This window comes from Mustela nigripes, chromosome 1 (genome assembly GCF_022355385.1).
Source record: "Mustela nigripes isolate SB6536 chromosome 1, MUSNIG.SB6536, whole genome shotgun sequence".
Classification (NCBI taxonomy): domain Eukaryota; kingdom Metazoa; phylum Chordata; class Mammalia; order Carnivora; family Mustelidae; genus Mustela; species Mustela nigripes.
Genome location: NC_081557.1, coordinates 53,073,875 through 53,089,483, shown reverse-complemented (window position 1 = coordinate 53,089,483; position 15,609 = coordinate 53,073,875). Strand labels below are relative to the sequence as shown.

General features: G+C 38.5%; 1 protein-coding gene across 2 annotated transcripts in view; it reads left to right on the top strand.

The window, feature by feature from the left end:
* RSF1 (remodeling and spacing factor 1) overlaps positions 1-15,609 on the top strand; it is a 159,593-nt gene that overhangs the window by 122,310 nt on the left and 21,674 nt on the right. The window contains exons 6-8 of one of the 2 annotated variants that reach the window (XM_059411612.1): positions 3,133-4,898; positions 6,773-6,979; positions 14,011-14,115. In XM_059411612.1, the coding sequence (XP_059267595.1) occupies positions 3,133-4,898; positions 6,773-6,979; positions 14,011-14,115 (2,078 nt within the window). Of the gene's footprint in view, positions 1-3,132; positions 4,908-6,772; positions 6,980-14,010; positions 14,116-15,609 lie in introns of both variants that reach the window. The other variant, XM_059411603.1, reaches the window with a different exon arrangement.

The following is a 15,609-nucleotide window of genomic DNA, read 5'->3' as shown; positions in this document are numbered from 1 at the left end:
CGTGAAGTGAGCAAATGCTTTTAGAAAAATGGTGCCAATAGACTTGCTTGATGCAAGGTTGCCAAAAACTTTCAGTTTGAACAAATTGCAGTATCTGCAAAGCACTATAAAGTGAAGGCCAATAAAAAGAGGTATGTCTGTACTGGACAGATGCCTAGCAATGGCTTTTATAGTTAACTTTTATAGGACGTTCACTGTTTTATTCCATAGTGATTATTGTTGGGCAGGTTGAGAAAGCACATAGTAGGTGATTAGTAAATATTTGTTGCGTAAATGGATGAATCTGCTTTAAAAACCTACTGTAGAGGGGCGCCTGGGTGGCTCAGTGGGTTAGTCTGCTGCCTTCGGCTCCGGTCATGATCTCAGGGTCCTGGGATCGAGCTCCGCATCGGGCTCTCTGCTCAGCGGGGAGCCTGCTTCCTCCTCTCTCTCTGCCTGCCTCTCTGCCTGCTTGTGATCTCTCTCTGTCAAATAAATAAATAAAATCTTTAAAAAAAAAAAAACCTACTGTAGATAATACTTCTCTTTAATTGCCTTAAGTTTGCCAAGTTCAAAACTCCATTGTGAGTTTTGAAGAGAGTTTTTTACCTTAAGTTATGTTTCTTCAAATTTTACATCTCTTCAACTCATTTGCATGTCTTTTACAGTTTCTTTTTAAGGATGCTTATGTACCCGAATGATCTTTTTACCAGTTATGGTTGTGCTTGAAGGCTCATTTTCTGTCATGATTTTGTTTTCTTTGCGGTTTTAGTGACGTATGTAAGCTAGTGGAGCTAGAGAAGTAAGTGTTCTCACATCTGAAGGGAATTGAGCCAAACACAAAAATCCCAAGGATTTAACATTTTGGGGTTAGGAGAAATATAGGCCAGTGACATATAATTTTTCAGTTCACTTACTCCAGCTGTTTTATTTGTAGTTGAAGAAATGAGGATCAAAGAGTTTGATACATATGCGGAATTCCCCACTAGGTGAATTAGGATTCATGAACCTAGGAGCCTTGAAACTAATGTTATTCCTCAATTTATTTTGCCATGTTGTTACCAAATTGGAATCAGTTGAAATCACTGAAGAGATCTTTCTCATTCATCATTGCCAAATGAAAAAAGTGTCGTCTTACCTCAGGTCAGAACCATAGTGAGGTCCTGAGTTGTTTTCTGAACCAAAACATATAGAAGAATTATTAAACTGTGTTTAGTAAACCCTTAGTATTAGGTTAAAGTTACTTTTTCTTAACCAAGATGTTCATTTAATTAGATTTCCTGATATGCTAACCAATCTCAATAATCAGGAATTTACTAAGGCTGCTTTTTCAGTGGGTAGCAAAAGGCACACAGATTAAATCATTACTGTCATGTCTTTAATTTCCTTTTTGGCATGTATATATGAAATCATTAACAATGTAAAGAAGGAAAAGCCATACTGACCTTTGTTTCAGGTTCTGAATGGTGCTTAGTGATCCTTGGACGGTGTATTCGCAACATGACTTAAGTAAAAGAAGTAGTGATTTATAATTTAAATACTCTGTTAAAGATTCTGCATTCTTACTTTCAAAAACATGTTCTCCCTTCGATTTGACTCCGTTTTGTACCTCCAAAATACATTGTAATTCTGGTTTATCAATTTGGCATAATGTGTGCAAAATTTTTTGTAAAAATTACTACTTTGGTAAAACAACATTTTTTTTAAAAGATTTTATTTATTTATTTGACAGAGAGAGATCACAAGCAGGCAGAGAGGCAGGCAGAGAGGGGGAAGAAAGAGGGGGAAGCAGGCTCCCTGCTGAGCAGAGAGCCCGATGCGGGACTCAATCCCAGGACCCTGGCATCATGACCTGAACCGAAGGCAGCAGCCTAACCCACTGAGCCACCCAGGCGCCCGGTAAAACAACCTTTAGAACTGAGCTTTTTCAGTTGTTAGAATAGGGTGAAATGATGGGAAATAGAGGTAAAATTAGTATTTAATGAATTCTGTGAAAACATTCTGCTCAGATTCTCTGAGTACTGGTTTACATTGTGCAATCTGTTTAATCCCTTTCAAAGAAATGCTCTTGGGACACTTGAGTGGCTCGATTGGTTAGACATGCAACTCTCGATCTCAATTCGGGTCTTGATCTCAGGATTGTGAGTTCAGGTCCCACATTGGGCTCCACGCTGGGCATGGAGCCTACTTAAAATGAAACAAAAATGTTTTTTAAATGCAAAAGAAATTCACAAAGATGATGCTATTTACGAATATGTTTTTTGCACTATTAGGTACTCCACAAAAGTTGGAAATACGTAGCCAATTAAGGTAAAAAGAGGAACTGATGATAAAAATATATAGTTGGTAACATAATAACTTCTGAAATGTTCATGTTCACTATTGACATTTGATAAAGTAAATTGTAATATAGCCACATTGAGGATTGCTATATAAGTCTGATTTCATAAAAGGCATTAAATATCATAAGAAAGTGATAGTGTTTCAGTGAAAAAAATGGGGTACCGTGATCCTGAAACTTCGTCAAAAATATACAAAACTAGAACAAAGTAACCTAAAAGAGTAATAGTGATTGCCTCTGGGCATTAGGATTATGGACCTTTTACTCTCTTTGTGGGCAGATGTCTCGTTTTCTGTATAGAATTGTGTTACTTTTATAATCTGTGTAAAGCATAAAACAAACATTTTTCCACTGCCATGCTCACGTTACCTCAATGAAATGAAGCGTTCAGTGACTTACAAGAAAGAACATTTGTCAGTTTTTAAAACAAATATGGTCTTTTGGAAATGTTTTATGTAGTATTTTTAGTTCACATTTTTGAGCCATCACTTGAGCTTGAATAAATTATTTGAACTGTATAAACATTTGCATTCCATTGAGAACACTGAAGCTAAAAGTATAAAGCAGAAACATGAATCTTTCTGAATAAGTGTTAATATTTAGAAGCTTTGCTTCAGGTTTGGTAATTTCCTTCACTGTCAGATTTGGGGTATTTTGTTTTTTGCTTTATGTTTCTTTTTTGGTCAGATGTCCATTAACAGGAGACTTCTTTTAAGAGGGAAATTTCAAATGGGAAAATCTATTACATTTACCCTTTTATATTTTATAATCTTGAATGATTTGATTTATGTAAATTTTTTTCTGATTTTTAGAGGAACAGAAGGAAAATGAAAAGATGAAAAGTGAAGAGCAGCCAGTAGATTCAGAAAACTGTTCTACACCCAGTGCTCTAGAAGAGGCTACTGTGAAAATAGAAAAAGAAGATGATAAGGAACTTGTCAAACTGCCGGTCATAGTCAAGCTAGAAAAACCTTTGCCAGAAAGTGAGGAAAAAAGGATTATCAAAGAAGAAAGTGATTCCTTCAAGGAAAATGTCAAACCCACCAAAGTCGAAGTAAAGGAATTTAGAGCAGATCCTAAAGATATCAAAGGTAGTATGGAGAAACTAGAGCCAGAGAGGCTAGAGTTTGGTGGCAATGTTAGGTCTTCTCAGGAAATCACTGAGAAGTCTACTGAAGAAACTGAGAAACTTAAAAATGACCAGCAGGCTAAGATACCACTGAAAAAACGAGAAATTAAACTGAGTGATGATTTTGACAGTCCAATCAAAGGACCTTTGTGTAAATCAGTTACTCCAACAAAAGAGTTTTTGAAAGATGAAATAAAACAAGAGGAAGAGACTTGTAAAAGGATCTCTACAATCACTATTTTGGGTCATGAAGGGAAACAACTGGTAAATGGAGAACTTAGTGATGAAAAGGTAACTCAACATTTTAAGACAGAACAAATGGAGACAAGGTTTTATGATACAAAAGAAGATAGCTGTAGCCCCTCTAAAGACAGAAGTGTCATTGTTGAGGGAAATGGAGCAGAGTCCTTAAATTCTGTCCTAACGAATATGAAAACAGGTGATCTTGAGAAGGAGGTGGTCCCTGTAGAGAAAGATGCTGACAGGTCAATATCAGTCTTAGAATCCCAAAACCAAAAAGGGCAGTTGGAGGAAACAGGTCCTGCGGAAATGGAAATCTCTCTTGAGACTCTTGAGATGGCAAAGGATCTCTCTTTGAAAACTGCTTTATCTGCTACTGAATCTTGTACCCTGAAAGTTGACGAGAAGTCTCCCCAAAGTAAAAAGGATAAGCACCCACAAGTTCTAGAATGTCTTGAAAAGTTAGAGAAGTCCAAAAAGACTTCTCTTGATAAGGACACACAACGATTGAGTCCAATACCAGAGGAGGTTCCAAAGCACACTCTAGATTCAGTAAAGCCAGTCTCTCCTGAGGCAGCTGAATCAGCTGAAACTTTGGCACCATCTAACATGACTGACCACTGTGAGAAGTTAGCCTCCGAAAAGGAAGTGGTGGAATGTCAGAGCACAAGTTCTGCTGAAGGTCAGCCCCTAGAAAAATCAGACCCAGAAATTCTAAAAAAAGATTCTGAATCCACCAGGGTGGAAACAGATCATCTGGGCAATGCCCAGACCTCGGGCACAGAGGATCCTTCTGAGACAAAGGGTTCTATGCAAAAAAGCAAATTTAAATATAAGCTGGTTCCTGAAGAAGAAACCGCTGCCTCAGAAAACACTGAGATAACCTCTGAAAGGCAGAAAGAGGGCATCAAATTAACAATTAGGATATCCAGTAGGAAGAAGAAGCCAGATTCCCCTCCCCAAGTTCTAGAACCAGAAACCAAGCAAGAGAAGACAGAAAAGGAAGAAGAGAAAACAAATGTGGGTCGTACTTTAAGGAGGTCTCCAAGAATATCTAGACCCACAGCAAAAGTGGCTGAGATCAGAGACCAGAAAGCTGATAAAAAAAGAGGGGAAGGAGAAAATGAAGTGGATGAAGAGTCAGCAGCTCTGCAGAAAGCAGACAAAAAAGAAAACTTGAAAAAAACGGACAAGGATACGAATTCTAAAGTAAGCAAGGTAAAATTTCTCCTATTCTGAGTTTTAATTTTTATTAGAAATAATTTGGCCTAAGTGTAGCTCTTTATTTTGGCCAAAAAGAAGTTATAAAGAGCACTTTAAAAAAAAGGTATCTTTATTCCTGTATCCGAGATGTCTTTCTCACTAGTTATCCCCAGATACTAAATTTCAGACTGTATAATCTTGTCATCTTTTAAACTTTTTTTCTATTACAGGCAATGTGGAAATATATATTCTCTTTATAAAAAAACTATGCAGGTAATATTTAACCTGTAGGATTAAAAAATCAAAATGCTGCATAAACATTATTAACAGTTGGGATACATCTCTTCCCCATTCTTTTTCCATACATTCATGTGTATGTTCATAAATATTTACCCATTCACTTATAAAATAGATTGGATATGTTCATTTTTCTATGGATTTTTCACTTATCAATGTGTCTCTGAACTCTTTCCATGTCAGTAGATGTAGTCTACCTTTTGGTGATTGAGGGGTACATAGTATTCCATAGTATGGATGTACCTCAGTTTATTTAATCACTCCCTTATTGATTGACATTTAGGTTGTTTCCAATTTTTCACTATTACAGGCAATGCTGCATTGAAGATCCTTTTGGACATAAGTGAGTATTTCTTTAGAATAGACTCCTAGAATTGGCATTGCTGGGTCAGGGGGCATGTGTTTATTTTAACTTTCGATAGCTGTTGCCACATTGCCCTGCCCAAAAGGCCCCATTAGTATACTCTCACATTACTATGTACGAGAGTGTCTGTCTTCCCGCATTTAATCATTAGTCTTAGAAACCAGAGTTCTTTTTTCTATGACTCTTCTAAGCAAAATCTAGTACAAATCTATAGCTAGTTCATAGGAGTTTGTTATAATTAAAAGTGCTACTTTTAATTTAAGTGATCCTTTGTTCCCTGAAATTAGATTTTTAATTCTTTAAAAATATTTCTCCTTCTGTTGTTAGAATCATTTTGGTCTTTGATAGGGACTTTACTGTAGGAATGAACTGAAATATTAATTAAAAGATTGAAACCAGGTAGTAAAAAATTTACAACATTATAAACTTATTTTCTGAATAGTAGATTTTAATATTTGTTAGGATTTTTATTTGAAGTTCAGATCCTTAAAAATTTTTAATTTGGGGACGCCTGGGTAGCTCAGTTGGCTGAGCAACTGCCTTCGGCTCAGGTCATGATCCTGGAGTGTCAGGATCGAGTCCCACATCGGGCTCCCTGCTCGGCGGGGTGTCTGCTTCTGCTGACCTCTCTCCTTCATGTTCTCTCTCTCTGTCTCTCTCAAATAAATAAATAAAATATTTTTTAAAAAATTTTTAAATTCATCTCTAATATGGGAATTTAAACTTTTATATAACAGTAGGTGAAACTATAGTCAGTGCTCTATTAGAGAGCCCTTAAAATGTGCGTGGCCTTTGACCCAGAATCCTCTTCAAGGAATTTATCCTAACCACAGAGATTTATAAAAGTTTATATTTATGAGGAGCCATATTTTATGAAAGTGAAAAACTGGGAAACTACCTAAATGTCTATATAGTAAAGGATTAGACAAATACAGCTGTGTGATGGCATGTTATACAGTCATATACAGTGAGGTTAATAATATATTTTATGACTAGGGAAAATACTTACAAAATAGAATGTTCATTATAAACTCCCCCCAACAAAAGTAGAATAAATACTGGAAATATGTAGCAAAATTTAATAGTAGATATATCTGTAATGAAAGTATAGTAATTTTTCATTTTCTTCTTGTATTTTGACTAAAAATGGGCATATAATGAGAAGCTTGTTTTATATTCTTATTATACCAAATTATTCCAATTTTTAATTTTTTACAAGGTAAAACCCAAAGGCAAAGTTCGATGGACTGGTTCTCGAACACGTGGCAGGTGGAAATATTCTAGCAATGATGAAAGTGAAGGTTCAGACAGTGAAAAATCATCTGCAGCTTCAGAGGAAGAGGAAGAAAAGGAAAGCGAAGAAGCCATCCTAGCTGATGATGATGAACCATGCAAAAAATGTGGCCTTCCAAACCATCCTGAGCTAGTATGTACCTGAGCTAAATGAATCATATTCATCTTACTGGCATGCTGTGGTTACCTGAAGTAGCCACCTCTTCTGGGTTTGATCATGATTTGAAATTTTTTAATGCTGCACAGCTTTTCTGCACAAAATAACTTTAATTTCTATTTCTCCAATAATAATTCTGTTTTCATTCTACTTGGTTTATAGATATTTCTTCTACTTAAGGATACACTCCTAACCTCTTCTCACAGATCAATGAATTCATTCAAATTTTTCTATTCTGTTCTTTTTCTTTAAATGTTTCTTCTTTCCCTTTTATTTATAATGATATTTCTGAAGGGCCAACTTTAAAGAGGTAAGGCCTAAAAGCCTTATTGCCTTCTGTAACAACATTTAAGTCAAGTAGTCACTTAACATTTAAAATAACATTTAAGGGGCACCTGGGTGGCTCAGTGGGTTAAGCCACTGCCTTCAGCTCAGGTCATGATCTCAGGGTCCTGGGATTGAGTCCCGCATTGGGCTCTCTGCTCAGGGGGGAGCCTGCTTCCCTCTCTCTCTCTCTCTCTCTGCCTGCTTCTCTGCCTACTTGTGGTCTCTCTCTGTCAAATAAATAAGTAAGATCTTTAAAAATAAATAAATAAATAAATAAAGTAACATTTAAGTCAAGTAGTAACTAGTAGGGCTTTAAACTTTAGAAAATGGGGAGTTCCAATACAAAAACAAAACAAAACCAAAAACCCAAATGTAGAGGATAAATTCTCTACCGGGTATTTTCAGAAGAATACTGACAGTGGAACCTACCCAGGAAGTTAAGTTCTTTAAAAGTAGCCTAAATCAGGAAATTCAGTTCCTAACCTGTTTATATAATTTTTGCATTTCATAAGATCTTTCTAAAGAGGCTATTGAAGAAACATTCTCTTTATGCCCAATTCTGGGCAACTGGTCTGTTTTGAATAGATGTGACTTTCAAGGCAATTTCCAGCTACTAAGTAGAAAGAAAAATAAAGGGGCGCATGGGTGGCTTGGTGGGTTAAGCCTCTGCCTTCAAGCTCAGGTCATGATCTCAGGGTCCTGGGATCGAGCCCCACATTGGGCTCTCTGCTAAGCGGGGAGCCTGCTTCCCCCCTCTCTCTGCCTACTTGTGATCTCTGTCAAATAAATAAAATCTTTTTTAAAAAAGAAAGAAAGAAAAATAAAGAAAGATGCTTCCACGTAGGTAGAATTTTATGTAGCCGAAACTTCTCGAAATCCAATAAAATATGGAAAATTCATGTGAGCTAGTTCTCCAAGGCTCATTTTCTTATAAAGCAGTGTGGGGTGATAGGAAAAGCATTGGAGCCAGACCAGCATGGTTTCAACTTCAGCCACTTAACAGGTGCTCTCTTCTCAGTATCTTAATTGCTTTGTTATAAAATGGAAATACTACCACATACTTCTTTCGAGTGCTGTTTGTTTCTTTATTTGTTTGTCTTTTAAAGGAGAAAGAAGTTTATTGAATAACCATAAGGGAGTGATGGGCAGGACAGCAGAGGAGAGACTGTCTGCTATGGGTTGTTTTTAATAAGTTATGTAAAGTTGGCTTAGTACATACAGTTCCTGACACCCTGGTGTGCTATCTTAAAGCTATTTGTGATTTACTTATTCTTCCTCTTCCTTAAGGTTAAAGTCTATCTGGAAATTAAATTATCAGTAATGTTTATCCTGTTCCCTTAGTTTCAGAGGGTTCAAGTAAATGATAAAGCTTAGAAGCAGACAGTGACATTAGCTCTGAGAATAGATGTTGAAATTGTGCTGAGAAGATCCTTCCAAGAATTTTTATGATCATCAGGCTATGAAAGTTAAGATTTTTGTGTGGAGGGGCGCCTGGGTGACTCAGCGGGTTAAAGCCTCTGCCTTCGGCTCAGGTCATGATCCCAGGGTCCTGGGATCAAGCCCTGAGTCAGGCTCTCTGCTCAGCAGGTAGCCTGCCTCGCTCTCTGCCTGCCTCTCTACCTACTTGTGATCTCTGTCTGTCAAATAAATGAATAAAATCTTTTTTTTTTTTTTAATGATCTTTGTGTAGAGAAAGGCCATGAGAAGACTTGATATTTGGTCTTTTCTGCCCTCCAATAAAAACTTAACACTTGTGGGACGCCTGGGTGGCTCAGTTGGTTGGACGACTGCCTTCGGCTCAGGTCATGATCCCGGAGTCCCGGGATCAAGTCCCGCATCGGGCTCCCAGCTCCATGGGGAGTCTGCTTCGCTCTCTGACCTTCTTGCTCATGCTCTCTCTCACTGTCTCTCTCTCAAATAAATAAATAAAATCTTAAAAAAATAAAATTAACACTTGTGTTCTTTCCCTTCCATTTGTAATACCTTTTTAAACCAAGAGTGTGCATTTTGACTGAGGAGGCAGTAGATGTCAGTAGCAAAGGGGTGAGAGGAAAAGAGAAGTAAAATGAAGTGAGCAGAAATGATGTTAAAGAGATGGAGAAAGTTGTACCCTTCTTGGAACACACACACAGGACTTTTCATTTATTTGGTTATTTTAATAACTGCTCTTAAAAATCCCATTGCTGGGGGCGCTTGAGTGGCTCAGTGGGTTAAGCCTCTGCCTTCGGCTCAGGTCATGATTCTGGGGTCCTGGGATCGAGCCCTGCATCGGGCTCTCTGCTCAGCAGAGAGCCTGCTTCCTCCCTCTCTCTTTGCCTGCCTCTCTGCCTACTTGTGATCTCTGTCAAATAAATACAATCTTTAAAAAAAAAAAAAATCCCATTGCTGGCTACTATGCCAAAAAAGAGTGACATTGGATCAAGATCCCAAGTGTGGTGGATTCCATTTGCCCAGTGTTTAAAGATAATCATAAATCAAAATCTCAAGCAACTATAATGTGTTAAGTGGTACAGAAATGACGCTGAATTAGAAAGACATGTCCTTGCCCTCACTGAACTTACAGCAAGAAAGCAATAAATTCATTGATGAGTCTAGAATTCAGTGGGGTGTTCCAGATGCTTTAGTCAAAATAAATGGATCATTGGCCAAGGTTTGGAAACCTTACACAGTAGGATTTATTTTAACGGAATTTTATCTTTATTGCAAAATAGAGACAAACATCACTTTTTAAATATATTACATTCCAAAAGTTTACTTTTAATTTTGTTTGTTATTTGAAATTTAGATTACATTTTACCATGCAAACAATGTGATAAATGAAAGGAGGTGCCTAGGTTAGTCCACATATGCCTGTGTGATCAGTCAGTGGTATGACTTAAGTAAAACACTGATGTGACTTAGTATTGAGTTCTGGGTAGTGGCAGCAAATTGTGATGCATTGTAAGAAGGGGGGAGGCAGCTTTTCACTTTTAAATTGCTGCACACTGGTGCACATCACACTGCCCTCCTCTACCCATTCCAGCCACTGTGGTTCATGTTAGCAATTTAGAAACTGCTTTACATATATACTACAGTTGAACAAATAAATGAAGTGTGGACAATTGGAGCCAGTTTTCTCAGTGTCAGATGAGCAAGATCAAAGGCTAGAATGCGTCCTGTGGTACTGGATTAGAGCTGGAGTTACTGGTATGAACTCCTGCTTGCTTTAATATAGATCTGTGTGTATACATGGATTGCTCTATATGCATTTATATCATAGCTCTGTTCTCTGAGAGAGCCTAGAAGCAATGATGCCTCATACCATAGCACTCAGCACCCAGATGTTTATTTGTTTTTTTCTTTTTAAGATTTCATTTATTTACTTATTTGAGAAAGAGAGAGAGAACAGGGGGAGGAGCAAGGGGAGAGGGACAAGCAGACTCCACACTGAGCAGGGAGCCCAGTGCAGGGCTCGGATCCCACGACCCCAAGATGATGACCTGAGCCAAAATCAAGAGTTGGGACGTTTAACTGACTGAGCCATGCAGGTAACTTCCAAATGTTGATTTCTAAATACCGTTCTCCAGTAAAGGAACTAAGGCTTCCAGGAGAATTGGCTAATTTAAGGACTTGAGCAGGGAAAATACAGGATGTACCTGGAGTGTCCCATAATGTCAGAAAGTTTAAAAGGGCCTTAAAAAAAGGATGCAAATGAGTCCTAAGGAGCCAATCTGAAAGAATTAGCAAGTGCCTGTGGCTAGGGGAAGTTGAACAGTAAATAATGGTTTTAGATTCTAAGCCAAAGAAAATAAATCTTTATTAGTTGATTCTGATATAAAGAAGTGACTGATCAAACAAACAAATGGGGGGAGAAAGACATTTCTTTACAGAAAAGTTCCAAATAGTAGAAGGCATGAGGGAAGTAAGTAATCATCATTAGAACACCACAGTACGGTCATTAAAAGCAATGATGTAGCACTGATGAGTGCTAAAATTAATGGGTGAAATTTATTAATTTCTGTGGTTGGTTTTAGCTTACACCTCCAAATTCTTTGCTACTCCACCTTCCAGAAAGTGGAGCTTAATTCTCCTCCCCTTGAGTGTGGGCTAGACTGGAATAAGTATGGAAAGTGAAAAGCAGTGACTTCACAGTGATATAAACCAACAGGTACTACCATAACCAAGTGATCAAGGTTAATATTATTAGTAATAGGTCATGATGATATCACATATCCCCAGATTTGATGCATTGAGCAAGGCACTTCACCTCTGTGGTATTCTCCAAAACTCGTAACAAACCCAAACTGAGTGGCAGTCCATGTAGTATCTAGTACTCTTCAAAACTGTCAAAGTCATGGAAAACAAAGACCAAGCAACCATTACTATTGAAGGAGATTGAGGAAACATGATTAAATGCAATATAATATCCTAGACTGCATTCTGAATTCAGAAAAAGAGCACCAGTGAGAAGCTGGTGAAATCTGAATAAGGTCTGTTCGTCAGTTGATAGTAATGTACTAAAGTTAATTTCTTTTTTTTTAAGATTTTATTTATTTATTTGACAAAGAGCATAGGCAGGGGGAAGAGCAGAGGAAGAGGGAGAATCAGGCCCCCTGCTGAGTAAGAGGGCCCAACATGGCGCTCAGTACCAGGACCCCAGGATCATGACTTGAGTTGAAGGCAGGCAATTAACCGACTGAGCCACCCAGGCACCCCTAATGTTCATTTCTTAATTTTGATAAATGTCCCATGGTTATGTAAGATGTTAACATTAATGAAAGCTGGGTAAAAGATGTTTTTGTAAGGGACGCCTGGGTGGCTCAGTTGGTTAAGCAGCTGCCTTCGGCTCAGGTCATGATCCCAGCGTCCTGGGATCGAGTCCCGCATCGGGCTCCTTGCTCGGCAGGGAGCCTGCTTCTCCCTCTGCCTCTGCCTGCCATTCTGTCTGCCTGTGCTCGCTCTCTCCCCCTCTCTCTCTCTGATAAATAAATAAAATCTTTAAAAAAAAAAAAGATGTTTTTGTAAGATTTTATTTATTTATTTGACAGAGAAATCACAAGTAGGCAGAGAAGTAGGCAGAGAGAGAGGGGGAAAGCAGGCTCCCTGCTGAGCAGAGAGCCTGATTCGGGGCTTGATCCCAGGACCCTAGAGATCATGACCTGAGCGAAGGTGAGGCTTAACCCACTGAGCAACCCAGGCGCCCCTGCTGGGTAAAAGAATTAAGGGAACTCTACTATCTTTGCGACTCTTCTGTGAATCTAACATCATTTAAAAATAAGGTTTTTTTTAAGTTAAACATTTCTGAGTGTACATTTTAAGAGAATTGTTCATCTTAAATAATATAAAATGACAACTTGGGTCTAGTTATTATTACCCTTTATTTGTAAACATGATGATCCTAAGTATAGCTCCATTCTCATACCTTTGTCCCTTCGTGTTTGAATTTTCATGATAAAAAGGCTCATGTATGTTTCAGCAGGGAGCCTGCTTCTCCCTCTGCCTGTTGCTCCCCCTGCTTGTGTACTCTCTTGATCTCTCTCTCTGACAAATAAATAAAATCTTTTAAAAATTAAATAAGTAAATAAAATCTTGAGATACTTGGATGGCTCAGTCAGCTTTGTCTGATTCTTGGTTTCAGCTCAGGTTTTGATCTCAGAGTCATGAGTTCAAGCCTCACATTGGGCTCCGTGCTGGGCAGGGAGCCTACTTTAAAAAAATATATAAAGGGCGCCTGGGTGGCTCAGTGGGTTAAGCCGCTGCCTTCGGCTCAGGTCATGATCTCAGGGTCCTGGGATCAAGGCCCGCATCGGGCTCTCTGCTCAGCAGGGAGCCTGCTTCCCTCTCTCTCTCTGCCTGCCTCTCCATCTACTTGTGATTTCTCTCTGTCAAATAAATAAATAAAATCTTTAAAAAATAAAAAATAAAAAATAAAATAAATAAATAAATAAATATATAAAATTAAACAAAATCTTAAAAGAAGGAAAGAAGAACTTGTGGGGCTCCTGGGTGACTCATTCAGTTGAGCATCTGGTTGTTGATTTTGGCTGGGGTCATGATCTCTGAATCGTGAGATCAAGCCCCATGTCAGGCACTGCTCAGCATGGAATCTGCTTGATTCCCTCCCCATCCTTCTCTACTCCTCCCCCTCCTCCTGCTATTTCTTTCTCTCTCTCTCTCTCTCTCTAAAGTAAATAAATAAAATCTTTTTTAAAAAAAGAACTTAATTTTTGGGGCACCTGGGTGGCTAAGTCGTTGGGCGTCTGCCTTCAGCTCAGGTCATGTCTCAGGGTCCTGGGATTGAGTCCCGTATCGGGCTCCCTGCTCTGCGGGAAGCCTGCTTCTCCCTCCCACTCCCCCTGCTTGTTTTCCCTCTCTGACTGTCTCTCTCTCTCTCTCTCTCTCATTCTTTCTCTGTCAAATAAATAAATAAATAAAATCTTTTTTTAAAAAAAAAAAAGAAAAAAACGTAATTTTTCACTGAATTTTGTATTTTAACATATTGCAAAATTTTTTACTTTTTTTTAAAAAATGACGTGTTAGATCTCAGTTAGCAGAGCTTTTTTAGTTTTATGCAAATAAAGATACTCTGATATAGGGTACTTCTTAGTATAGTATTAAGAAATATTGAAATGTCTTTAACTTCAGAGTCACTGAATTTTAGTCATAGAACTAGGTTGACTTTAACTTGTGGTTTGTTTCAGATTCTTCTGTGTGACTCTTGTGACAGTGGGTACCACACTGCCTGCCTTCGCCCTCCCCTGATGATCATCCCAGACGGAGAATGGTTCTGCCCCCCTTGCCAACACGTAAGATCCAGAACACCTTTGTTTTTAGTCTTTCAGTTTTATATTCCAATTAATAATACTTTTTGACGGCCACTAAACATTTTTCATTTTCAAAGCAGTGGGTATATACTGTTTCCTTTTTGTTTAAAATTCTGTGAAACTTGAGACTATTGAAAAAAACTACCTTTTATTAATAACTTTTAGGCCTTTTTTTCCCCTACCAAAGCATTTTTTGAAGACCTAATTTTTATAAAATTATAATCTCTGATACATTTTTTTCTTAACATATGTTACAGGCACAAATAGCCCCAAATTAAAATGATATATGAGGGAAGAAATAAATTTCTTTATCCCTTTGTTTCATCCTCTTTTTCATTTCTGCCTACCTCCTTCTTGTCAGTTTTATGGATGGTATTATGAATTATGTACCACTGTGATGCTACTGTGAATAGAAACATGGATTATACTTCTCTTATATCTTGGTTCAGGTGAATTTCCTTTGGAAGCTGAAGAACAGACTATTTTTATGCCACTGCACTCAAGGGGTCCTTTCTGTCACAAGTCCAGGCTCATCTCACTTTAAAAATGATGGGTTTTATTGAAGTTCCCATCAAAGTGGATTTCCTTGGCTTATCATAGCTTTATCAGATATATTCTTCACCTCTGTTTTAACCCAGTCACCTTGTGGCGTGGTTGTATAATTTTTTCCCATTCTCTTTTTTTTAAAAGTAGTGATTGGCATCATTATATTGTATTGTACATAGAACCTTCTCCCTTAAAAATGTTGTGGGATTCTTAAGACTTTTTCATGACTGTCATGTAAACGTGTTGAGCCAGACGCTATTTTTTTTTTTTTAAGATTTTATTTATTTACTTGACAGACAGAGACCACAGGTAGGCAGAGAGGCAGGCAGAGAGGTGGGGGGGAGGGTGCGGGAAGCAGGCACCCTGCTGAAGCAGAGAGCCCGATATGGGACCTGATCCCAGGACCCTGGGATCACGACCTGAGCCGAAGGCAGAGGCCTCAACCCACTGAGCCACCCAGGCACCCCAGATGCTATTTTAAATGTTGATTACCACCAGCAACATAGGCATAGAATGTATTTCTGGATGAGGCTGGGAGTTTCCGCAGCAGAGATACTGTGCTCATCCTCATTTCAGTAGAGGCTGAGTCATCTCTGTATGTAGTTAAACCCAAGGACCTTCTCAGTGTTCTTTCACTGTGTGGCCTCCCTCTTCAGCTCTCAGAATTGCATGGTATCCATGAGCTAGCATGCAAGGGATAAATGTATGTGGAAAGGTGTTAAAAATGACAATCACAGGGATAGCTGGCAGGCTCTGAGTCAGTAGACTCTTGATTTAAGGGTCAGGCATTCAAGACCCGCACTGGGTTTAGAGCTTTCTGTAAAGAAAAGAAATAGGGGCGCCTGGGTGGCTCGGTGGGTTAAAGCCTCTGCCATTGGCTCAGGTCATGATCTCAGGGTCCTGGGATTGAGCCCCACATTGGGCTCTTTG